General features: G+C 40.1%; 1 protein-coding gene across 1 annotated transcript in view; it reads right to left on the bottom strand.

Annotated features, from left to right (window-relative positions):
- The window catches only part of NCKAP5 (NCK associated protein 5), a 371849-nt gene extending 353969 nt beyond the window's left edge, over nucleotides 1-17880 (bottom strand). The window contains exon 1 of the mRNA XM_074145259.1: nucleotides 17812-17880. Within this exon, the coding sequence (XP_074001360.1) occupies nucleotides 17812-17880 (69 nt within the window). The remainder of the gene's footprint in view (nucleotides 1-17811) is intronic.
- Between the last annotated feature and the right edge of the window lie 7981 nt (nucleotides 17881-25861).

The following is a 25861-nucleotide window of genomic DNA, read 5'->3' as shown; positions in this document are numbered from 1 at the left end:
GCACGCATTATATTACCTTGCTATTCCCTAAGTATACGAAACGAGCACCAGCTCACTGCTTATCTTCTCCGCACAACTAATTGCCTTCCTTACCACATGTTTTTGACACATCTTGTGCGCTCACTGGGAATATTTAACACCAACTGAGCAACAAAACAACACCCACTTCTTCACTTGTTAAATTCAACACAGCTTGTCCAAGTTAACCATGTCATCGTTGCATTATTTCTTTACTTTTCAGTCTTATTGAAATAAACTTTGGAAAGTATAAAGACAGGGTATTATTCCTTCAAGAACCATAGAACAGGCTCCCCTGTTGACAGGGAACATGTGATATTTTATGAAAGCATCACATCTGTTTAGCTCCTGGCTCCATCCTGTGAACTCTCAGGCGCTCTGGACAAGCAAAACAGATACGGGGTAGATGGTCCCTGCAGCCACGGAGTCTGTGGGATGGGAGAGAGCTACAGAGCTGCCTCTTCTCCCCTTCAGGAGTCTGAGAAGGTCATACTAGAGAATTGCATGAGAGCAGGGCTTTGTCAGGTTAAGCTTATGGTCAAATAAAACATCCAACATGGCACGTGTCCTTCCAACACAGACAAATATCAGGTAGCAACTTAGCAAATACCATTACTTAGCTTCACACCATTAATCTTGACACCTTTTACTTTCTCCCATATCAAGCCAGCAAGTAGAACCACGGCTCTGGACCAGACAGGCACGGTCACCAGAGGGTGCAAGCCCAGTGGCTGCAACGCATGGTCTTGGAATTCATTTCGATAAAGACTTGTAAAAAATTTGGTCTTTGAAAACCGTGTGTCCTCTGTGAGAAAGAAATGCTTTCCTCTAAGAAAATATGGGGAATCTCTTCAGTTTTATTTCAATAAAGCTTCCTCATCATTACTGTTGTTAAGGGAATTGAAAATGAGTAATTAGTAATTTTCACTCTTTGTAGGTTTTCCCTGAGGGAAAGAGAGATTTAACATAACACATCTTATATCTTGTGTGACACTTGTCCTGCTGGCTCATACATCAGAGACTGAGAAAGGGATGTTTAGATAAGACACTGTAAGTTGTTACAAGGACTGTGTAGCCAAGGGGTGAAAATATTCATGCTCTCAGTTGACTGATACAGGAGAGGACTTGTAATACCTGTGGGTTATAAGACATTTGAACCCAGCCTGAATCCTTAGGATGACTGGAAGGATACTTGAATTCTGAAGTTGCTATACAAGCCAAGCAATCTGTTCAAAACACCAAAAAAGGCTTAAGTGCTTAAGCTATCGAGAGTTCTTTCTCTGATGGAGATCCATGAAAACCAGAGATGGGAGTACGCTGATGAGATTTCCACTGAGGGAACAAAGCGATTTCACAGAGCTACAGGGCCGGGCTCCCACCTTCACCAGACCAGCAGCAATCTCTAGAAACTTCACCAGCCAAGGTTTGATGCTGTTCCATGCTTCATGGAACAGCATCAAACCTTTAACAGCTTTAGCCGAAGGAAACATACCAGGTTTCTAGTCTACCGACCTGATTTTAGTCACATTTGCTTGACAGCAAAGCTCTTAATTGCAGCTGATTCTAACTGAGTATAAACTGAAATAGCTTGACTATCATCAGTGCCGATTTATATCACATAAGGGCTTGGACCACCAACTTTCTTAAAATGATTCTTGATTTACCCTGAAGCTTATGGGGGTGAAATCTGGCTTTGTCTCTTGTTTACATTGAAGCTTCAAGCTGAAAGCCTAATTTTGAAAAGAAGGTTGGCAGAAAAGTTCTTCTGTAATATGCAGATTAGCAAGGCAGAAAGTGTGCCAGTTAGCATCAAACCTAACTGCCCCCCCTGCTCCTTCTGCCTGTCTTAACCTACCACATCATTTAACCTACTCTTTAAATAAACAAGAACTGGTTCAGATGGCATACTTTATCTCACAATTGCTTCTGGTGCTCCAAGACCACATTAAAAGTGATTTAAAACACATATATTTTATATATGTTTATATGTTCCTTATCTTGCCTGTAGGGATTGATGCTTTCCTAAATTTTTTCATATGATTGTATATGAACGAAAATAAGAGCAAGTTCAAAGCCCACGTAGTGTTCTTAGGACTTTGTATTTTAATCAGCATAACAGGCAATGATAAAAAGACTTATCAGTCTCCAGTCCTAAAGGAAGAAAAGGACTGAAATTACAACTCAAACAGTCAAAACAAGGTAGATGAGTTAGAAGGTTTCTCCTTATTTATTTGCAACAAAATTCAATTTTTTCTGCTGCTTTCAAATATGGTACATCTCTGTTTTGAAATTGGAAACCCGTATCTCCAAACTTCTACGTAGTAAGACGTCTCCCAAAACATGTCCTAAATTTTAACCTTACTGTCGAAAAAAGGAATTTAATATTGGTTGTAGTATTAAACTTAGTTCTATTTCATACATACTAAAACACTGAACTCTCTCTCTTGAATGTTTATCTTTTAATGCTATAGTAACACACATGACAAAACACAGATCAAACCAGCTACCTGCCGTACCAGGATCTTAGTGAAAGGTCAGGAAAGGACAAACTCTCTCCTGATTTTACAGGAGATCATGTAATACCCTGCAGCAAGAGATCCAATTATGGTTACCACCATTAGCCAAGGTCAGAAAATTATTGAATACTATTAAAAGTTCGTCCACAGTATTTACTTCAGCAAAGTCCAGCAATCTTGAATTCCACTGGGAAACAATATATTGGCTTAGTTATTGCCTCTTATTTGAGATGGGCCCTAAGCTAAACATACTAAGAAGTCTTTGGATCCAAGGATTTGGGTCAACACAGTTTTAATTCATGGTAATTCTTTCATTTCAGGAAGTGTCTTATTTCCTTTTCTCGGGCATCTGTCTGAGAACATGCAAAACATGATGAACACACTTGACTAAAAGCTCCCCAAATAGTATCATTAACCTTGGCTGATTACACTTACCACCTCAGGACTGTGGGCCATCACAGAAATAAATACCAGAGGCCAGTTTTACAAAAGGATTGGACACGTTTTTGGTTGTTAATAATACGTGTATCTCTGCAAGGCAAGTTGAGCCTTATAGGTAGGAGTCTCAAATGCACCTCACTGAGTTGAATGCAACAAGCACGTTCAAATTCATTGACCCAGCTCCAGTTTGTAGGGTACCCAATCTCCATCACTCCAATAGAGCCTTTGTTGACTAAGCTTTCCACCTGACAGCATGTCTGCACAGAGACATAGAACTATACTAACTACATTGTTGGTGCAAAAGGGTTAAAACTAGAGCTGACACTATCAGCAGAAGGCTACAGGTGAAAGCGTTGCAAGGATATTTTAATTATCTTGAAAAGCAAGCGTTACAAATTTAAAGCCAAAGATTTCCAGAGACATATGCATGTTAGGGTATAAAACTCACAGGCAGAGAGGTTATCTCTGATAATGAAAAGCATTTGGCATATAATTGTGATCAGCAGTAGTGCTGTCTACAGCTCTGTATGTGGTTATTTTAATTTTTTAAACTTTTTTTTTCTGGCTGCACTGCATTATCAAACTACAGGGTATTAGGATTGCTTCAAGACTATCTTGAATTCAGGCACAAAGTAGTAAAACTCTTTTCAACAGAAGCCCACACCTACGAGTGCCATGAGGGACATGGTGGGTAAGAACGCTGCAGGCTGTGTTGGACTTCCCTTTCCATGGCCTAATGCTAGTTCCAACCATTAGTATGGAGTTGTGAGGGACACAAATTTGCCTCAAATATCAGTAACACCTATAGTCAATAACTGGCAGAGAAGTCAGTCACTGCACCCTTCTTAGAAAGGCCTGATATTGGTGCATATGAGATGAGTCAACGTGATACACATTATGCCTTAACTCCCTCTGTCTTAAACCACTGCAAGCTCTAGGAGTGCTGGAACTGACCTTCTGCCTTGCCCATCCTCTGCAGGTAGCAGAGACACTGCGCATGGATAAGCAACCAGCATCTTTCCAGTCTTGTCCTGTCCCCAAGCAGTGCATTTTTCAAGAAAGAACCCATGCTCTCTGCTTTATGCAAATGGAAGAACATGGAGTATGTATTTATCACTTGGAAGGAAGAAGAATATTGCGCGTGAGTCTCAGCTGAAGAAGGAAATTTTAGCTATGAAGAACAGTGTGAAAAAAATTGTAAAGGTACTTACCGTAAGCCTGACTTTTTTGAAAGTTTAAAGAGTTGGTACTATTACTCTATTAATATAATTTTTAAAATTATCTCACAGTCCTGAAATACTTAAAGGATTTTTTTTTAATTAATTGTCACGTATAAATGAATTAACTAATATAATTGCTCATTTCAGAAAGCTAATTCTGTACTCAAAAGAGTAGATGCTGTAATTTTGGTGCCACATAAATAAAGTAGTTTTAATTGTCAAATCCGCATTAGCAAGGTTTTGGCAGATGAAGAATACTTCGATCTGTGCAAAATTGCAAATCTTTACCTTGGCATGATCGGTAAGGCTTGCATTTCTGCAGCTAGCGACTCCCTGTCAAACACGTCTTTGTAAATGTAATTTCTGGAGAGGTGAAGGCTCACTGGTTAAGACTTCCAAAGGAACTGGTGACTTAAGGGGTCTGAAAGTTTCCAGTGTCCCACTTAATGGGGCCTGTGTTTCAAGATTTCCAACATTTCTATAAATAAAGTACCCGAAGTTGAATGCCCAAAGCAATACACCTGCAGTCACGAGTCAACTGAAAAGCAGAAGAACTAAGCAACTATAAATCAAAAAGCTTCATTTAGTTGCTAAACAGTAGTCGTAAAACTGGTGAATGCAAAAAAAAACTTAATCACTTTGAATCACACAGCCTCTGTCAAAGGAGATTCCCAGGTCACTTAGGACTGACTTTGAAAGGAAACAGTTTCTGCACCAGAGGGAAAGAGCAACACAATGACACAAGCAGCGTCCCACTCCCTCAAGGACGGTAAGTGAGCGGAGCTTGTGGGACATCCCTCTTCCATGATGTATGCTATGCTCATAAAATTAACTCATATGGCATACAAACACTGGGATAGTCCAAGACACAGGCACATGGGGAGGGAAGCATATTTCAAACTTTCTGGGTTTAAAGCAAGGCCACATTCAAAAATAATTCACTGCCTTGTATAGGTATGGGATGCTGATCCCTGGGCACGTTTAACTGCATGTCCTTTAACAAATATAGCAAATTTTGCACAAACCTCAGAATACCATGTAGCAGCCAATCTGGGAGCCCGTGAGCCAGCTACTGCAATAATTCAACTTGTGCTGTTATCTAGACATAAATCAAACCTTCCGCGTCCTGCTGAGACAGCAAGACCTGAGGTTTTGCTGAATTCCTACATGGATAAAAAAAAAAAAAAAAGCCTTGACAATGTAGTTGATGTGGTACTCAAAGGAAAGCTTGAAGTCGCAGATGAAACCAAGATTACAAGGTGGTTGGAAAGTAAATAACAATCCCATCAAACATAACCACACAAGGAAGAGGGTTAGGAGGAACCTGCTGCTTAGCCAGTGACAGCCGGCATGATTCAGTATCACAAGAAGATCCAATTTACAAAGACAAAACACAAAAGAAAAGTCCTATCCAACACTCAGTAACAGCAGGAGAAACAGGCATGAGATACTAGTTGATAACTAAAAATGTTTTAATCAAAATAGCTATAGAATAACAGAGGGCATTAACTCGATTCTGGTATAATTTAGACAGATTAACATCAGGAAAAAGTCCATTGAGGTTTCTGGAGTTTAAGGGATATAAAAGACACGAATGAAATAAGATGTAAACACTTGCAATGTCAGATTCTGTCACCCTAACCTATATGTTGTTAGTATGTGCTTTCCTGCCTAAGATATCTATCTCATCAGTGCCACTGAAGTTTCTACTTAGTGGAATAAGGCAATAGATAGATTGGTCAAAGGTAAAAGCATCATCTTGTATTTCTATTGACTACCCTAGAGGAGACGGCAGTTTCCACAAGAAAAATCAGAATTTTTGAAGGAAAATGCCAATATTATTCTTAAAAAACAGATTTACTTTGGGATAACAGAAAATATTTCATCTCTGGGGACAATTTACACAAATTCAACGCATACACACGTGCCCACACACCCCTTCTTACTACGAGTCAGAAGGTTTTTGTTTGTACTTTAAAACACGGTGTGTTTGAGGTCACAAAGAGCTCTGTAGTTCCCCTGCTGAGTACCCTCACCTCCTCCATCTCCTGCACTGGGTAGAGTCTGGGGTTGCTTCCTCTCCCGAGACAGCACTTCAGAGGATGACAGCTGTGGAACTCGAGGCTCCACGCATGCCATAGGGGAATGCAAGGCATAGAAATGATGATGCTCTGAAGGCATTGCAGCAAATATGGGAAGAGAGCAAATTTAGTATAAGTTTCTAAGTAAAAAAAAATAGTTTGAGTTGAAAAAAAAATGTCAATAATGAATCAAGACTTCCAGGATGGAAATACCCTTTCTGTCCTGGTCTAATGCTTAAATCTGAGAGGAATTCTGCATTACACCTCGTGGAGCCATGTGATTCAAGCGCTTGTCTTTCTGGAAAGCTCTTTGAAAAACAGGTACATTTGAACCTACTTACAAAGCAATACAAACAAAAGAATTTTCATTAAGAGTCAAATCTTGCTCTTTTTGACTATGGCTGTAATTTATGCCATAAAAACCTTAAAAGCAGTTGGGAAGTAAATAGCACTTCGAAAAACTGTTTCCATACACTGTGCAGTGAATAATACACTGGAGGTGAAAACAGATTGGTAGGATTTTGAAGAGCCACGTCCCATATGTGTACATCACCGAAGACACAGAGGAGCCTTCTGAACAGTTACACGTTGGTTTGGGATTCAGCGCGAGAAACCACTACCCTGAAACACGATCATATTGTGAGTTATCTTTGCCAAAACTCATAAATTCAAGCAAAGGGAAAACATATTGGGTGTCTGGAAACAGTGGAGGTAATTTTTCCCTTCAGACCGGCTAGAGATTTTCACTATAATGAAAAACTCTGAGGTATTATTATAGAAATAAGTTGGGAAACTGTTTCCCAGCCAAAATTACTTGGATCCGCTTTATACGTTAGAAAAAATACCCATTGAAATCATAAAAACTCTCTGGATTTACACTGTTAGCTTCCCATAAAGCCAGCTGTTGATACCCAATTATTTTAAATGCTTCGCGATGATCCCAGCTCACTTCCTATCTGGGTCAAACGAGGCCCTACAAGCAAAAGCAGACGGGCAAGCTGAGAGGCGCAAGAACAGAACTAAGTAGAAATGAACTGCGAGCAGAGCCATTCACAGCAATTAGAGCTCGACAAGCACTTACAGACTCCCTAGAAAAGAAAAATGTCTGGTATCGGAGTATCTACCCTTGAATGTCCCTGCCTCCGGGGGTGCCGAGCAAAAGCCATATTTACACTGCAGAGTTTTGCGTAGCTCTGTTGACAGCATGAAGCAGAATATTTTCCTTGTGAAAGATTTAGCCAGCTCTTTGGCAGCTTGGGTTTTAACCAGAAAACACTTATTCCATAAAGGCAAAACATAGAGTGATTTAGCTGAAATTTTCAGTGAGACACATTTTATCTAAAGATCAAAATTGTAAACTCGTGGAGCAAAACTGTGTATATCACGTGTCTTAGTGTACATCATCTATCACAGTTATAGAATTAAATGAGCAAGAGGGCCAAAAGTATATATTGGATTTTAGAACAAAACCAGGATTTCGCAGCTGGGACTAAACCAAATATCAAAATCTCAGAATTTTTGACACAGACTGGAAATTCTGGTTTGCAGAGAGTTCAAAGCTGTAGCTTTGATTTGAGGCTATCCCACATTCACTGTAAGTAAGTGGACAAAATAAGCAAAACTGAAGAACAGCAGGGTAAGTTGAGCATAGCTGTTTGTAAAATAAATGTATCTGGATATGCCTACATAACTTTTTATGAAGGTATTTTTTTCCCCTTGTACATTTAAATGCACACAATTTTGTGAGAGAAACGTAGATTCTTCTAGGGAAGCAACAATATTCAAAATAGGACATTTGAGAGGATGCCTTGACTGAACTAGCAGGAGGTAGATTCACTATTTATTCTCGGTCTTGCAGGGTAGGGAATTATATCAACACTGTAAACAACATAGGACATATTTTTTCTCTCTCTTCTCCCCTGGATTGTATTCAAGCGGAATCAGGCAACTGTGAGAGACAGAGGAGACCTGTCCTTCTCAGGGTATGTGTTATGTTTAATTGCTGAAGGCATGAAGCATTTTAAAAGGTTTGTCAATAAAATCCCTATTTAGTTAACCCCAATCTCCTCAGATCTCTTGTTACAGGCAGCCTTCTGCTCTTAACATCTGGGCAGGCAAAGCCTCCAATTACACTGCTGCATTCGGTGGCTTAATAGACCTAGATAAGGGTCCCTGCTATATCCATTTCCCTTGGTGACTGCTTATCTCTGGCTAGTCCGATGATACGCAGCCTTTATGTCACAGCGAGGCACACAATCATGTGGCAGGCCACGCAGCGTGTGCGCATATTCACGTTAAATCCAAAGCTTCCCGTGACCTTTCCTCTTCTGGTGCTGGACTTACATGTGTCACAGCTACACTTTGTAATTGATGGGGAAGGGGCAGAGGGAAAGGGGGAGAGCGGTCCAAGATCGTGGCCAGGAGCAGGCTCGCACTGCTCCAGCTCTTCTCCCCTGCGTGCAGCCTGCTCCTTGCCGGCATCTTTGGGGACGAGGGCAGGAGAGGGTAGGAGTGGGCAGGAGGCTGCTGAGCTGGCTGGGGACCAGATGGCAGGCACCCCCCAGCTACTCCCGCAGGCCCAGGGGACCAGAGCCTGGTGCACACGTTGCAAATCATCAAAACTACTCTGAATCATGACGTGAGGCTCAGTCTAAAATAAAGATCTACTATGAGTTAAATAGCTCCCTGGCAAGATTTCTCCTTAGCGTGTCCCTAACTGGATGATTTTGAGGAAAACCTGTAAAAATCAGCTCTCAGCACACAGTTGTCTCCTCTGTGCTGAGATGAATCTATGACCATCTGCTTCTAAGCCATGCTATGCGCAACTGTAAATTACCACAAACTTCTCGTAGTTCAGTCTCCAGAGTTTGTCAACTTGAATATTTGACACCCATTTCTTTCTGTTGCACCCAAATTTTGTATTGTACCATGCTGAGGTTTCCTTCCTGAATAACACTCAATACACATGCAGCCATTTGCCCTGCTTTTTGCTTCATTTTCATTTTTCGTTCCCCCTCTGCAGCAAAATCAGTGTCTTCAAAAACTTTTTAACAATTGTTCAGGATTTAACATTTTGATGTTGAAAGGGAATTTGCTGAGATTCTGTACGGACTGCTTTTCCTGCTTTTTTTAAAGGCCACAGAATATCATTGCCCTCTGGTTTTCTCAGTCCATCTGCCAGCTAATTGGCAGGCACTAGTAAAATCAGCTTTTCTGTTCTCTCTACTTCTTAGTTTTCCTCTGCTTTTGCATCGGGTTCTGTGACAATGAACAAGGGCAGATCAGCTACAGAAATTTCTCTTAAAGCTTTTATTTTAACCTTCAAGTCTCATGTTTGTCGCTTTAAGTTTATGTGCCAAAGACACGAGAAAGCAAAAGCCAGCAGTTTGTCAAAGCATGCTCTCCAGGGATTTGGGTTCTGTTTCAGCTGTCACCCTGTCCCCATATATACCTATTGATGTAACTTCTGCTGTGCAGCAACAAATGGTGAATAATTCCTCTCTTGGAGCGCGCTTCTGCCTGTGTTGATGTCAGTGCTTTTGATCAATAAACCATTGAGGCATCTTCCAGCAGGAATATTGTTTCGACTGTTGCTCAGGAACAACATGCTCCATGCACTATTTCCTTGTTTTCAATGCTATATATGAGCTTTTTACTTTTATTTTCTCTTCAAGCAGTATCTTCTGTAGCTTGCTATGCAGCTACTGCTCACTGTTCATATCTACAGTTCTTGAAAAGGCTCACTGGTTTCTATTGGTATAAACTAGCTTTAATCAAAGTAATGGGTAACTATCTGTATTACTCTAAGTAAGGATTTCAGTTCTTTCTGTGGCATTGGCACCTAATAGAGCCATTTCTTCCCATTAGGCTTGACACTTCTTCTAACGTAACTTCCTGGGTTCACTGAAACTTGCAGCCCCTGTATTTTTTAGTTATGATGTTAGGTTTTGCCAGGCTGCTCCAGAGTCCAGGAGTGGCACTTACAGTAACTGGCTGCTAGCAGGACATCCAGTGATTTACACACCTCTCTATTTTTGAATTTTTCTGCAAATGAAACCAAACGCAACATCTCCACCACTGCGACGTGGAAGTGCCATCATCCATCTTACTTGGTGAAACTAATGACTTTATGCTGTTTTTATCCAAGCTGATGTGAATTCTACTTCCTAGATATACTGCTGTGCTGGTAAATGATGTCCTTAAACCCTTGCAGACCACAGTGTTTCCCACACTGTTAGCATTAGTGAGACACTAATATCAGTAAAGCCTAAGCACTGCTGTCCCACACCAGTGGTTTCTCTTTTCTCCTCATCTCTCCCCAGCTTCTGCTGTGAACTGACCCATTCAGATGGTTCTTCTCTTGTGTGTTTTCTTGTGCCTGACATACCAGAGCTCTTGTTCTGATTTCCACTTTATTAAAAATGCAAATGCAGACAAGGATGTGCTATTGGCAATACATTTATAGATAGCTCCATTTTTGCAAAGTCCTGGTGTTTAAAGACACTGGGTGTGCACAACAGACAATCCGTTCTTCTTCGGTTTAGATGGTTTTTACACACTCTCCCCACACCGGGATTTTCTTTTTCCACAAAGTTTCTAGCAGATTTCAGGGCTGTCTGTTTTATAGACAGCTGATAGCACCTCATTTGCCCAGTCTGTGGAAGAGATGCCCTTACTGTCAGATTTGCAGAATAGTGCAGGCAATTCTAATGTTGCCATAAGGAACAGACTTTTCTAATATTACCTTAGTAATTCCGTTTACCGAGTCCTTATGTCAGTTCTGTATTTTACGGTTTTCCCTATGAATGTGCAAACATTAACCTATTAAGTTAGTAACACTACATGTACTTCATTGCTGTTCTTTCCTGTATTCTGCCTTCTACCTCAAAATGACACGCTTGTCACCGTTATTAAACCGTTCTGCTTGACTTCCGCTCCCGCTGTACGCACCGAATGTTATGGATGCTTTAGCTTGCCTCTGCTACACACTGTGAAAACTATTTGTTTGAAGCTCACACTCTGCATGTCTTTTCCAGTGCCGCACTGTGCTTTTGCAGAGCCTGATTACGCCCTTGGCACATGCTTTGCTTCTGATGATGTATCCAGCTGAATAAAATTCTAAATTATAGATTCACACACAAATAAAAATCCAGGAAAATATTTGCAGATTCATAAGGAAATCGGCAGCAGATTTAGGTGGAAAAAAAAAAAAAAAAGCAGGTTACAAACGTTAGAACATTAGGCAACATCTGACTAGGCAATATTTCTAATGCCACCTTTCATTTCAAAATGCTGGGTTACGTTATGTTACACAGCGATGTTAGACACATCATGAATGTCAGAGTCAACTAGCAAAAAGTCAGGGCTATTCCCTTCACTGAATTTAATTCCCACATAGGCAGAGTTCCCCTCCCGCCTTGCTGGCGCAGCACTCTTCACAGCTTTGCTATAATATCGCTTTCTCTGTGGCACCTTTCATCTGAAGATATCAAAGCAAGCTACAGACACATGCTAATATCAGACCGTTCTTAGAATATTTATGAGGCAAGAAATTATTATAGTCTCCAATTTATTGATGAGAAAACTGAATTAGAAATTTTTTTAAACTGACTGAGGAAGTGATTAGAGGCCACAGAGGTTGGACTTACTTACGCCCCAAAGGCCGGGCTCCCAGCCCCGTGCGTTACTGGCAGGTAACGCACACTTCTCAACAAAGGTCTCCCATTCAACTTAGTATTTTTGCACACGATGCCGATACAACCTCAGGTAGACTAGATGAAGGTATTACTCCCACGCCCCAGTACAATTCATTATATTACACTGCTACCCTTATTACAACAAAGTGGTGTCATTAAAGCTAATCCTACAGAGCCCCACAGGAGCGTGTGACCAGAATGAAAGCAGCAGGGCACAGTTCACGAGCCACCAGAGAAGCACCGTACCACAGCTTGCTTTCAGAAGAAAAAGCCTCATTTTAAATAAAACAAAAACTTTTACTTTGATAAATGCTGGCTGCTTCAAAAAGATATTCTGTTCTCAAATCTCCCCAGCTAAATGCCACCACAGCTGTAAGGGCCAACCACGTGTGTAGTCAGCCTGGGAATTATCCACACAAATAAAGAGCACAGCTTGAAACATTGACTTTTTCCTGATCAAAAGGGTCTGGGAGACAACTGGACAGTTTGGATCAGGCAAAGGATAGGGCTTTTATTATTTTCAAAGAGCACCCCAGTGAATAGAGTAGCCAATGTGGCCCTGGTGGCAGTGATATGTTCTAACACTCTCCTCATCCCACACAAGTTACTTAAAAGCTTGGCTTTGGGTCTGTGTAGGGTTTGGGTTTTTTCCATTTTTCATTTTGTTGAAGAACTTCTGTAGGGAAAAACCAAAATACAATCAACCCTTTCATTAGCTTTTTTAATAGCATTCCCTGTCTAAGCTGCCTCCCCCACATACCAAATAATAAATTGCAAACATTACCAAAGAAACCTTGTCACATCAAATAGTCTTCATTATACTCGCTTTAAGGAAATATGTCCTTTAATTTTAATAAAGTATAATTTTTATTTTTCTGTGTGTTTTCGTATTAATTTTCTTCATATTTTTCAGTCTGAAGTGAAAAAAGAATACAGAAAAATCCCTTTCTATCCTGTTTCTACCTATATTCATTCACTAGTTATTTTCAACTACATATGCTGAAATGAAAGATTTAACATGAAAAAATTATTAATGAAAAAATTTTAAATCATGAAATATTCACACTATTTCACTTTGTAAAGCTGTTCTTTTTAACAAAACCTAAAGGATTTAAGGATTTAAGCCACATGATAAGGCAGAACGTTCTTCAGAAAGATCTGTTTCTCTTTTAATAGCCATATATCCCAGTCTAAACAGAAATCAATCTGACATGGAGGTGTGTGACAGCTAAGCAACGTATTCCAAATAAATATATTCCATCAACATTATGAATTTTGCAGTTTATTTTAATTCTAAACAGAAGTACTGTGGCAATAACAGCAATGGCTTTGGTCTCAATTTCTTACACAGCAATCCAGAAGGACATAGACTTCCACCTTGTTCTCCAATTCTTGTCTATTTTATCATCTTAGAACCACATATACAATAAAATAACTTTACTAATGTCGTAACAACGTGATGGGATGGAGATCTGTTATTTAGAACCAAAAAAGAATCAGACATTTTCTTTAGTCCTCCTGTCTCAAACTAGTTTGAGTTTCAGAGTTATCGTGTTTTGACTGTAATCAATTTGCAGAAGAAAACTTTCTAAAACCACAATACAGTAGCATCAGTTGTACAACAGATGAAACAATAAGTTAGTATAAAATTATATTGAAACCATAAAAAGTATATCCTTCTTGGGTCGTACATTTGGGGTTTTAAATATCAGGGAGAAATTACAAAGATATTATTATTATTTTCTTTGACTGATCTCATAGGATTACCTGGAAGAATTGTTACAAAGTTAATATTTTATAATTATTTCACCTGAACACAAAGCTATAAAACATCATTGTCACTGCAGGCTTACCAGCTTTGTCTGCAACTGTAAATGAGTGCCTGGGTGTATAAAAAAATCTCCAGCCTGGTGTCAATATTGGAAACCTACAGAGCAATAACAGCCATTGGCTATACTAGAGATCTCTGGAATAATACCTGTGATATTATGACTAAAAGCTGATAGGGATCTAATTTCATTGAAGTGAAGAGCAAGACTCCCCTTTGACCTGGGCGGCTGTTATATCGATTCCTCTGTTGTGTTATCTGGCATTTCTTAACGGCGCTAGGATTCTGAATCTTGTTAAAATACATGGCTTCAAACTACTAGCTTCCAGTAAAGCATTAATTCAAATATTCATGAGGCCCATAATCACTCACTAAAAGAATATATCCTGTGAAGCACATTCTATAAACATATTTGTGCATTTATATTTTTTAATTTGAAAAAAGTTTATTTGCCCTCATTGTAAAGCTTATTTCCCAAGACACCAGCTGGAAAGGGGTAGAGTAGTATATGAAACAACACTGAACTCTTCTCCTTTACCTGAGGTGATCAAAAAGTAGTTACTGTGCCTGTGGTGTAAGGAAGAGCGTTTTAATATCTATGAAATTTCCCACTGGCATGTTGTTTGAAGGATGGTTCTGAAATGGATCCTCCTCATCTGAAGCCTGAAACTCATTGTTTGATGGGATAGGCCTGAATACAAAACACTCTGATGCAATTTATGTTCCTATTTTGAAGGCCCACGTCCATATTCTAAGGAGTTTGAATCCATGTCTTTTTTTTCAGACACAACTCTTTCCTTTCTCGCTCTTCCGTCAAAAACCATCGTAGCCTATATATTCAGGGTCTATAAGATGAGGAATGAAGAGGGAATTTTTTTGTTTTAAACATCAGTATGTAATACTTGTAGATTAAATCATGGAAAAAGCATTCCAGAAGAAGATTACAATCTGACGCAGATGGAAAAGCAGCCTGGCCAGGCAGGGTGAGGAATGTTATCAGAAACGCCTAGTTGTATCTCATGGTCCAGAGTACAAAAGTAGAAACATGTTTCCTTTAAACACACAGAAATCGGAATTCTTTCTGAGATACGATAACGCTGGAAGATTCCACCAAACAAGGAGAAGCTGTTTCTGAGCAAATCAGGGCCAGATTTTCCAAGCAGAGTGTCCAGCCCTGAATGCCTGAGAGGTTAAACACAAAACCTTTGGAAAATACACAAGATGAGAGACGTAAAGCCTTGTGGGGGCGGGGGACTGGACTAAAACTTAGTGCTCAGAATTTTGTAACAGAGTGGATACAAGGATAATGTAGACAGGGATATGATATGAAGGCAATAATTAAGAGGAGGTACAATAGAATAAGAACTTGGGGAAAACAAGAGGAACACAAAGTGTTTTGTTTCACCTGGTTGAATTTCATGGAGTCACAGTGCATTCGGTGTGATTTACTAACAGGCTGCTGAAGGCACTCGAATCTCAAACCGTCTCTCCCAATTTGTTATGAAATAATAGCTGGCGGTAAACAATGAACAGCGCTCATATGTTTCTAATTAAATGTATGTATGGCACCCTTTAGTTATACACATTTTACTCAATATAAAGCTCTGATAGACACTGATAGGTAATATGCAAGTACTGAAAATGGATGTATGGACTGAGAAACTCTATGGGCAAGCAGAACCTGTAAACACCATGTGTAGCAGAAGACACTGTTGTAAAACTGTGTGTGTCAGCCTGATGGTATGATGGGTTTATATGTTCAAAATATTGAAATATTTCAATATTACATTTTTCCCTCACGTGTTTCCTTCAACACTTTCGTGGCAACATGGGCAAATCAGACACAGATCTTCAGCTGGCACATATTGGCATAAATTCATGGACCTCAAGCCAGGGCCTGAAGATGTTTCCATGTGTACATCCTCACACACTCCTTACCACTTGCTGAAGAGCAGCGAGAAAGCACTGATTATTACACAAAGTACTTTTGACGGTGTTATACACACAGTATTCCCTGTGACATTGGCAAATGTCTCTCTCTACTCCCCCTTCCTGATGGAAAAGGGTAAGAATTAAGCATAGTGCACTATCTTGGCTAGAAATTACAGCCAAACTAGCAGTAGGTAGGACTGGAGGCCAGAAACACCTAGTTTCTTGTTCCCATCCACACAGCAGACCACGTTGTCACCTCCACCTCAGGGGAAAGAAAATTTCTATCTTAATGCATTAAGTAAAGGCTGAATCTAGTCCATTGCAGCAGTGAAAACATTTAGGGAAAAACAGCACTGATTCACCATACTAAGCAATATCTTTGTGCAAAATTCACAATTGTTAGCATTTCCCTTAGCTTTCAGTGCCCAGTTTCTATGAATGTTCCTCTTTTCTCCAGGTAAATATTAACAGTTCGTGGCCTATTGTTTCGAGGGCAACAGTACCTTTTAGCTGCAGGATTTAGGCTGGAGACTGAAAACCCGAAATACCAGTACAGCATGAAATGAAGGAAATGACATAGTTGTAATAACGTGTAAAATTCAAGGTAGACTAATCATCTTAGATTTGCCCGAGGCAAATGGTCACCACAAACTAGGGCAACACGTTACAGCATAGGGGTACATAAGTGGGACCAAAGAGATGGGACAGGAGGTTTTTTAGGATGTCTTTGCAGCTTTTTGGTGCAGAAAATCTCAACAGCAAGCCACAGTGCAGGTGAGGCAGGAGTGGTGGGCCAGAGTGGGCTGTGAGCAGCTCCAGCAACGGGTTTACCATAGGCGTGGATGAGGCCTTGCTACCCAGGATACTGGGCAAAAGAGCTCTGGGGTCCCACAGTCACTATCTGTGTGTAAGGAGATGTTAGAGGCGATGACAAATGTCTGCTCAAGAAGTCATCAGAGACGAGAACTTCAAATGACTATTGATACATTCTGGGGAGTGCTTAGTTATTCTCTGATGTCCTGTTGCCTTGCTGCTCTCCTTTCCTCCTGTTAATCAAGTACTGTTTCATGAATCATTTGACTCGTTATTTATGAGTGAAGAAGTACAGTTCATTGGGCAAAGTTTAACATTTGTGGCTTTCGTGTGAGGAGCCAAACCGGTGCTCATTAGTGACCCCTAGAACCTGAACCCAGCCCTAGCAGCTACCAATGCCAAATCCACCTGCTCCCAGCACTCCCAGCATCAGTCCCAGCAATACGAATACTCAAACCAGGAGGCAGCTCTATTATCAACACCCAGGAACAAACTTCTTCCTCGGAAGACAACCTCTGTGATTGTCAAAGGGAGGGCACAGGTTTCCTTGGCTCTCTCAGCTTTGCTTGTTTCAGTATTTGTTACTCTAGCATGCTGAGTACTTGACATTGGCGTGTTTAGCCTCTTACACAACTGCTCAGCGTCCATGAGCATTTTCTGGTCATGTATCCACAGTACAGCTATAAAAATTCCTTGTTAATCTCAGTCACCATTTGAAAACATTAACTAAAAATAAATCTAGAACACATTCTCAATGAGTTCAAATCCTATGTATAGCAAAACCAATTATTTTACAGCATGTGGCATTTACATTTCTCTTTCAGGTGATATTACAGTAGTTAGTACATTCACTATGGTGAACAAATTTTTCCTAGCATCCTCAATAGTAAAACAAGCATTTCTGATTAGATGACCTCAGCTACCTACAGCTCTCATACACTAAGTATAAAGCAATACAGAATAATCCCATGGAGACTGAGTAGGACTTTAATTGCAAGTTTGGTATATTTGTCTGGATTCCTTTCTTGCGTAAATCCAATGAATTCAGGGACATGCTTCTACACGATGACATGTTTCTATTTAGGATGCTGTAAAATTCCTCCAGCACTTTTGCTCTGGAGAATCTTAAAAATCATGAAAGGCTGTGATATTGTGATGAATAGATAAACACCTTTAAAATGTACATCATCATGAGTATTGCCTCTAACGACTATATCTTTATGACAGAAAATCTATTCAGTAAATTCAGTAAATGTTCATTCTTACCACAAGACTGCTGTCCAGAGAAAGTCTTTTCCCAAATTCCCTTTTCTGTAGCTGTCTCTTTCTCTCCATAGCTGAGGTTATTTGTTTTCTTTTTGATCAACTAGAAATGTCAGACTGTTTCCATCATCACTGCAAAAAAAAAAAAATTAAATGCACATTTCAATATCCTATTTAACAGTTTCTGTCTTTCATCATTAACTTTGTAATAACCCAGCAGCTAATGACTTTGTGTCTATAGTAGGCTGTGTTCCAGAAACAAATTTTATGTGCCAAAAAAGCTAAACTCTCCAGACAGAAATACTACCAATATGTTTGGGTCACTTCTCAAAGAAAAAAAAATAATAATCTGCTACTACTGTCTTTATCAATACACCCCATGTTTTCACAGTCTCTTCTGAGCTGGGCTGGGAGCTGGGTTTGCAGAGCCAATGAACTACCTGGGGCCGGGCAGGGGAAGGCGGGGAGGGAAACAGTTCATTTCACATTAATTGCACTCCTCAGTAAGCCCTGCTTGTTGGCACATCTGTGCTGCTACTATGATGTACAAATTTTGGACTTAATCCTGAAGAGTTCTAAAAGCTTTCAACTCCCATTATCCTTAATGAGAGGCGAATGCCCTCAGCACTTTCCTTACGTTTTAAGGCCAAAGATTCTGCTGTAATAATCAGACATTCCCACTGCCTGTACAGAATGGCCGGGGAACTTCACCCCGTAAAGATATCACAGAGGGAATTAGTCTTTCCAGTTTTGTAGGGTTTGGTTATTCCTGGCTGATGGTTTCTCCTAAAACCAAGCCACATCTTACAGGTAACAACTACCAGCTCTCTCTTTTCCTCAATGTTCCTGATGATGTATGTATTTGAAAGTTTTAGCTTGTATTTTAAGGTAATACTTATTGTGCATGCTACAGGAACACAGGTAAAGCTAATGCATTCATTAAGGATTTACAGAAAGTAGTAGAATAATAACAGAAAACAGAATCTAGCCTAAATTAAGGCAGGCAGATACGCTCATAATTACAGAACCAAATACAGGAATTTTCTCCTGTATCTCATAGTGACTGCGTTTACTGTATCGGAGGGCAACATGCTCTGTCTTTTAATCTGGCCTAACTCCCATTAAGGAACAAAGAAGAATTTGTCCATGTTTTAAGTCAAGATTTTATGTGAAAGCCTATTTAAAAACATCATTTTAGTAAGGCTGAGATATTCATACAGCACTACTTAATGCTAAACCTAGAGAAATTAATTGCATTTGCCTGAAAAAAAAGACTAAGGATAAGACAAATCTGTCTGTTTCTGTTCTTTTTTATTTATTGCAAATAGCACCTTCAATCACAAACAGCCAGGTGACGTACGAACAGCACTGGGCTTGGCTGTAGGGTAACACAGCTGGCATTCCCAAAAGAAGCCCTGCCTGTGCCCTCCGGATGTACTTACATGCCTGTAGATAGACTGGATTTCTCATGCACCTGTGAACGATCCCATCTGTCACTGTGGTGATATCAAGCAGATAAAACCACTGCAACTCTTTCCCCAAGTTGCCCCCAAATGCTCTGCCACGAGGACACAGGGGAGTCTGAGCACAGGCCGCCTGCAAGCAGAGCAGGATGCCCCAGCTGGAATTCAGAGGGCTCCCAGAGACACGCAAACTGGGATCATGAGGAACAATGTGGACATCACCACTGGGACTGCTCTTGTAAAACGCTTCCCACAGGGAAATCACAATTGGTCCAGCTACTAAGCCATCCAGGGTAAATTCAGCCTTCTATTAAATAACACCTGCCGTCTCCTACACTTGTTCTGTACTTCTGGTTTACACTTATGCAAGACCAGAAGTCAGGCTATTTTCTCCAAAATGGGTAAAAATTAGCCTCTATACACATTCACCCAAAGAACACACGCAATGAGAACATGTAGACATAATGGTAGAAAAATCTCAGTTATCGGACCGCGATCATTCCTTTCTTGTGTTTTTTTTCCAGAATTACCTGGAAACCCTTGTCTCCTTTCTGTAGTACCAATCCTAAAGCTACACACAGTTTTTAATTCAGCTAATAAGGAATCTCAGTGGTGTACTATCACATAATTACCATTGTTTTCTGATTAACTATCATGTCTCAAAAGAAATGCCACAATAGAATTGAACAAACACAGAGGCAATGTGTTATACTGTTCTTGTGATTATGCCAGAAATTAGCAAAAGAAAGACCTTATGTAATCTTTATATCATTCTTCTGTGCATTCATCATGCCTGGAGAGCATGGCTTCCACCGAGGGAGTCTTTCTTGATCAGTGAGCACAGAACCATTTAGGAGTGAGCTAGTGAGAGCTATAGTCGGAGCCAGTTATCCCAGTAGAAGGTCAAGTATTTAATATGAATAAGTGCCTGAAGTTTCTGTCTGCAGGTATTTGGTGGAACCACCCCAAATCCTAGTTTAGAAATAAAAGCAGAAAGGATTATTATTAATTATTCCTATACGCTCTGCCGCCTTGGGCACTTCAAGGAGTGGATTTACTGTAGCCGTACCTAGCACAACACATGGACCTACTTATGTAATGGTGAAACAGCCTCAGACCTGCAGACTCCAGTCCTTCCCCCATGCGCACCATGGAAGCTGGAGTCTCTGGGCATGTAACCATTAGCAGGCTGTCATGGATCTCTTCTGAAGAGTTAACAACCTAAGGCTAAACCCATTTAAGTTTTGAATCAAAGGTAATTATCAGACAAGATAATACAATACATAACCTGTACCAGCATATGCTGGTGCCTCAAAGTACCCAACTCAGGAGGCCTTTAAAGAAAACTGATCATCAGAGAGAAGTACTTAACAAAAACAGAACAATTTTCCATCTTGGAATGGTCATTTTTGTACATCATACTGCTTGTCACAGAGGAAAAATGACCCTTCCAGGTAAATCTCTCTTCCTCTGAGACCAGCCAAAAGACTAACAATTCCAAATGGGGGTAACACATCCCCTGGGAAGCTCAGCAGAGGAGAATGGTTGTCCGGATGGAACAATCTTGAAATGTAAAAGCACTGAGAATCAGTTTGCCCAATCATCAGAAATACTATTTTTGTGTTACCAAAAGAACAGACTGTAAAAATTTATCAGCCTTCCCTGACCGATTTGCTTGTCTATATCTTTACAGCAGAGACCCCAGTGATCAGCATTCAGACTTTGACTGTCCCATTCAGCTCAGCTGAACTGGGAACTATTGCAAAGTCACTTCTGATTTATGGTGTCTTTGCTGATACTGCACTCACATATGTTCGTTGCCAAGTCTTTGGGGGCACATCTTGCAGTTCTTTGTGCTGCAGGAAAATTTCCCACTGTAGGACTCTTCTCCAAGGGACTATAGACTTCATCCCTGCTGAGCATTTTGGGGAAGGCGCGGAAGTTAGAGGGAGTCAGTGATTAAGCCTGTATCCTCAAGAAGTTTGTATGGATCAGTCTAAGAGAATGCAGGTCCCAGATGTTTGCCTACTGCCTTCTCAGTTTTCCATTGAGCTCAGGGAAGAAGGTTTTGGTATGGACACAGAAAAAACTCTCTGGGGAAGACCTAAGTGGGAACATGCTTCCGTACGGTATCCCCCCACTGTTCATCAAGCCAGCCAGCCAGAGGCATCAGCTTGATTATATATCCTGAAGTGCAGTATTTTTAGTACGCAATACAAGAATGTTCATTACTTCAGGAGATGGCTCTAAAACTATGCCCCGGAGAAATGGTGTGATTAACATAGAAAAGCACTCTCTAAAATCTATGCAAGAAATTTTTTGGATTATAATACCTTCTTCATTTCTAGTAGTAACAAAGGATGATTGATGTATATGGCTTTAGCTGATGAAAACGTATAACATTATATTCCTCAGATAAGCATCCAAGACATTTTCAGACAGTTTGAAACTGCAGTTACATTTCAACAGAGCTACGCCAACATATGCCAACTGGGAACTAGCACACAGTATATCTCTTTGGTAACTGGAAACGGGCTGTATTTATTTTTCTGTCTCAGTATAAATTTAGCAGCTATGACACATGACAGAAATGACAGATCTGCAAACTAGCACCTTTTGTTTAAATTCAGAATAGATAGAATGCAGCCACCCCACCCTCTGCTTCGCACACCTTAACGCTGCCAGAAGGTGAAACCCCCGCAGGGCAGCAAGGTATTCCCTCTCAGCAGTCTGCTTGTCTTTCCGAGCTATTAACGAGGGGACAGGGTTTGTGATGTGGCCATCAAACTGTTGGGTAACGGAATGAGGCCAAAGTGATCACCTTTAAGCACTTTTTTCTACTCTGATAGTCCTGCTTGTTCGACAGCCGTACTGGAAAGTTGAAAGGGAATAACCAGAACTAGAGCCTCAGCAACGAACAGAGAAGGAAAATAATATCACTAGCATAGGTCAGGAAGCAGCTATGAGAAAGTCAAAATTGTCATCAATTCAAATGTTAGTTAGAACGAACAGGTGACCTAAAGGTGAAAGATTTTATATCTCATTACCAATCTCTGGAGTGATTCAGTTTCCTGAACACCTAATTGAATTGAATTGAATCTGTCATTGTCCGGCTCTGTTCCTTTTGCTGCCTCTGGTGCTAACACCAATGTGTGGATGCTTGCTTTTCTTGTGGTAGTTGTAGGAAAAAGAGTAGACATAAGCACAGTACACTTTGTCTGGGCCTTCTCACAACTGGAAAAAAAAAAAAAAAGATTCCAGAATTATGGATTTGATCTGTATTTAACAGATCAAAGATTGTTCAGTTCTGTAAAACCACTACATTTATCTTCCCAGGCCTAGGCCAGTCAAAAATGCTAGGTTTGTACTAAGGTTTTTGACTATTTCCCTCATTTCTTTAAAATGGTAGAGTGATCAAACCACCAGAGCAGTAACAGCAGAAAACCCCACCTTCACCAAAGATGAGAAAATTCTGCACAGTGATTAAAAGTGAGGCATGAAAATGGTTTCACTACCACACCCCTATCTCTCCCTGTCGTGGTATTTAGCCTGGTCATGACTTTAAGTGACGAAGTGGAAAAATAATTCCAAAATTCTCTTTTGAGCTGATGTTTCAAACGTCAACACTTGGCAAAAGGAAAACTACAGCGACATCTGCATTTCTGCAACCTGAAACTCCGCTAAATGTTTTTTTGTTTTGCCCCCAGTGTATTTCCTAGCGATCCTGGATGCAGGGCCTGCCTGCCTAATGCCCAATACTCCCAGGTATTTGCTTAGACTGGTCAGCAGTTTGTTAGTGCTAATGTATGCATTGTACATTCACACCCACTGGATTAGGTTGCTATTTAGATAAGCAAGCCCCATTTTTGCAGCGAGGGAAGGAGAATGTGCCATGTGCCAGCTTTAATGAGTTAATTAAATTAGAAAAATTCCAATGCAGGAACCTAAAATGCTTAGATAAGTAGAATACTATGGGAATTACAAGGCAGCAAACGCAGCACTGCTGCACCATTCTGCCTACATATCTAGATATTCTGACTGGCTTTGGAAAATTATATTAAAATAAAATATGTCTAGTCAATCAGAAAATATCTAGCTATGAAAAGACTCTTTCCTAGGCCTCCTTTTTTGTTTTGCTGTGGGATAATTAATTTTGATATATCCCAAATTTCTTACAATCTCTAGAACTGTTCCAAAGCATATTGGAACTGTACAGGCAGTGGATAGAGCCAGCCGTGCTCTGCAAGTTATTTTGTGATCCAAACCGCTCCCTAATCCAGTAGTTCTCTAATTCTGGTTGAAAACTGTACAGTGGTCATCCACAAGGCCATGATAAAGTAGCCCCAAGGAAGTGTGGGAAGGACCGGAGCTAGACAAGGAACCTTCTCATCTTTGTTGTGATTTTAATTAAGTATGATGACACTGACACATGGCAGTCTACAAAGAAACTGAAGGTTGACGAATTTGAGAGCCAAATGCTATGGATCTCTCCTACTCTTACCCCATCCCTTGAAAAGGAATCAGTAGAGCACATAGGATGATTATCATCCTGTAATTTTTGACTGGTGATCACTTGCCACCAAGGAAGAGGCTCTTATTACAATGTTCTGGAAACACAGCATTTAAAATAAAGTGTCTGTCTCAGCTACTCAATTCCGCCTTGTTTCAACCTCAATTTTCAATATACATTTATGCTTCCTTCATGCAAGATAATCTTCCATTTATTCAGCAAACTAAACACCCAGTAAAGCTTTCTGTAGCGTTGCTTCTAGGATTTAAACAAGCTAAGACTAAGGGCTTAAATCTAGCAAACCTATCAGTGTGCTCAAAATAATACCAGGAATTTCAATAAATCAGAAAATAAAGAATATGGCATTAAAGATGTTATTACTACGACAGCTGTCAAGATGAATTGCATGAGAAGCATTTAAAAGATTTATATCTCGGTATCTCACCAGGTTAATTAAATGGATGCCTGCATTCATTTAAGAGGATAAGGTGGGTTGCAGTGACATAAAATGAGAGGGCACAAGATTATGTTCTTTCAGCATTAACAAGAATGGGTTGAACCGATATCATTTCCGTATTCTGTAATAAGTATGATTCATCCATTGCCATTTTCAGCTCTCATTTTCTTTCTGGCAAAAAGAAAAAAAAAAAAAAGACTATGAACATTTATAGACTAACATAATCAAAGCTTTAACCTTTTCAGTGTTTTCTGTTTGGATTGGCTGTCCATTTTTATCACGGGGTTCCAGGGCCATGCCGCAGGGAGGAGAAGAATCACCAGTAAATTATACCAAAGAATGCTGGAAAGGTCAAAGGATTGCCCTCCCCTGTTTGCTTTTATGGGACATATGAAGCATTCATATCATGCAATAAAATTATTGAGACAAAAATGATGAAAGATAAGCAGACAGAAAGCATGATTCTGTTGTCAGGACAGCAACTGATCAGCATGGAAGAGAAGGATATATTACAGTGTTAGCATCAATAAAAAATAGATTATGACAATGGTGTTTGCATATCCTTAGTTTCTGCACTGAAATCAAATCCTTCTGAACATTGTAAGACCTGCAGCCAAGAAAAGGGTATCCAAGCAAAACTGAGGCTATTCAGGCTCAAGAAATGTTAGATGCAAAGCTCCCATTTCTTGGGGGAGTTTCTAACCACTCATTATGATATATTGTTTATTACTATGTACTATTGTAAATTATATGATACAGATTATTGTGTGGTAAAGATTGATTCCCTTAACAATTGAGCCTCCTCCGGCAGAGTTTTGCAATCTAGGCTGTTAATCTGCAAAAGACATGGTCTGAGCACAGCTACAGCATCAGCTGCCTCTGGGGGCTTCAGCACACATTTGTCTCCCTTGAGAACCACCACTGAGCTTAGGTCAGGAACGGGCAGCTCCAGGCCCCTGGAGAAGCTGAATTCCAGGACCTGAGGAAATTTCACTTGAGGAACTGCCACTATTCACACACCTAAAGGGTTACGTGGAGATTTCAAGGTTCAAAATCAAATGTCCCATTTCTAAAGATGCCTCTGGCATTTTCTGGCTTAAGGCTGCTAAATATGAAGTGCTAGATGCAACTTCTGTAATCTAGTACATCATTATTAGAACTAGCTGTTTCTCATGGTAAAAATGGCTGGCTGGCGGCAGAGAGCCAAACGGGAATCTCATTAGGTTTCAAACACTGAATTACAAATCTTCATCAGAGAAAGTGGCATGCAGTTTAGGAGGCCAATAAAGAAAATTCAGACATATTCATGTAGTATGTTACAATGTTCAGAAAAGTGCATGCAATTAAATCCAACACCTGAATGGGTCTGACAGACTGATTAAAATATACAGTCAAGTTTCCTACATTTTGCTCAATTTGATTTGTGTTTTCTTCTCATTTTTCTTTCATTGGTGTAAATGAAGACCCTACCCAAGGAAGTCCAAGAACTTCAAACCCACATGTAAGACCTATATGGGGGTGTCTGCTAGAAGTGATGGTAGATAACCATTCAATTTGTGAAACTAGAACTAGGAGCTTGTGAAATGTGCCTAAATATGCCTTCTTTGAGACAGATGCCTTGCT

The sequence above is a fragment of the Numenius arquata genome, chromosome 3, assembly GCF_964106895.1.
Source record: "Numenius arquata chromosome 3, bNumArq3.hap1.1, whole genome shotgun sequence".
Lineage (NCBI taxonomy): Eukaryota > Metazoa > Chordata > Aves > Charadriiformes > Scolopacidae > Numenius > Numenius arquata.
This window is presented reverse-complemented; position numbering and strand designations above follow the sequence as displayed.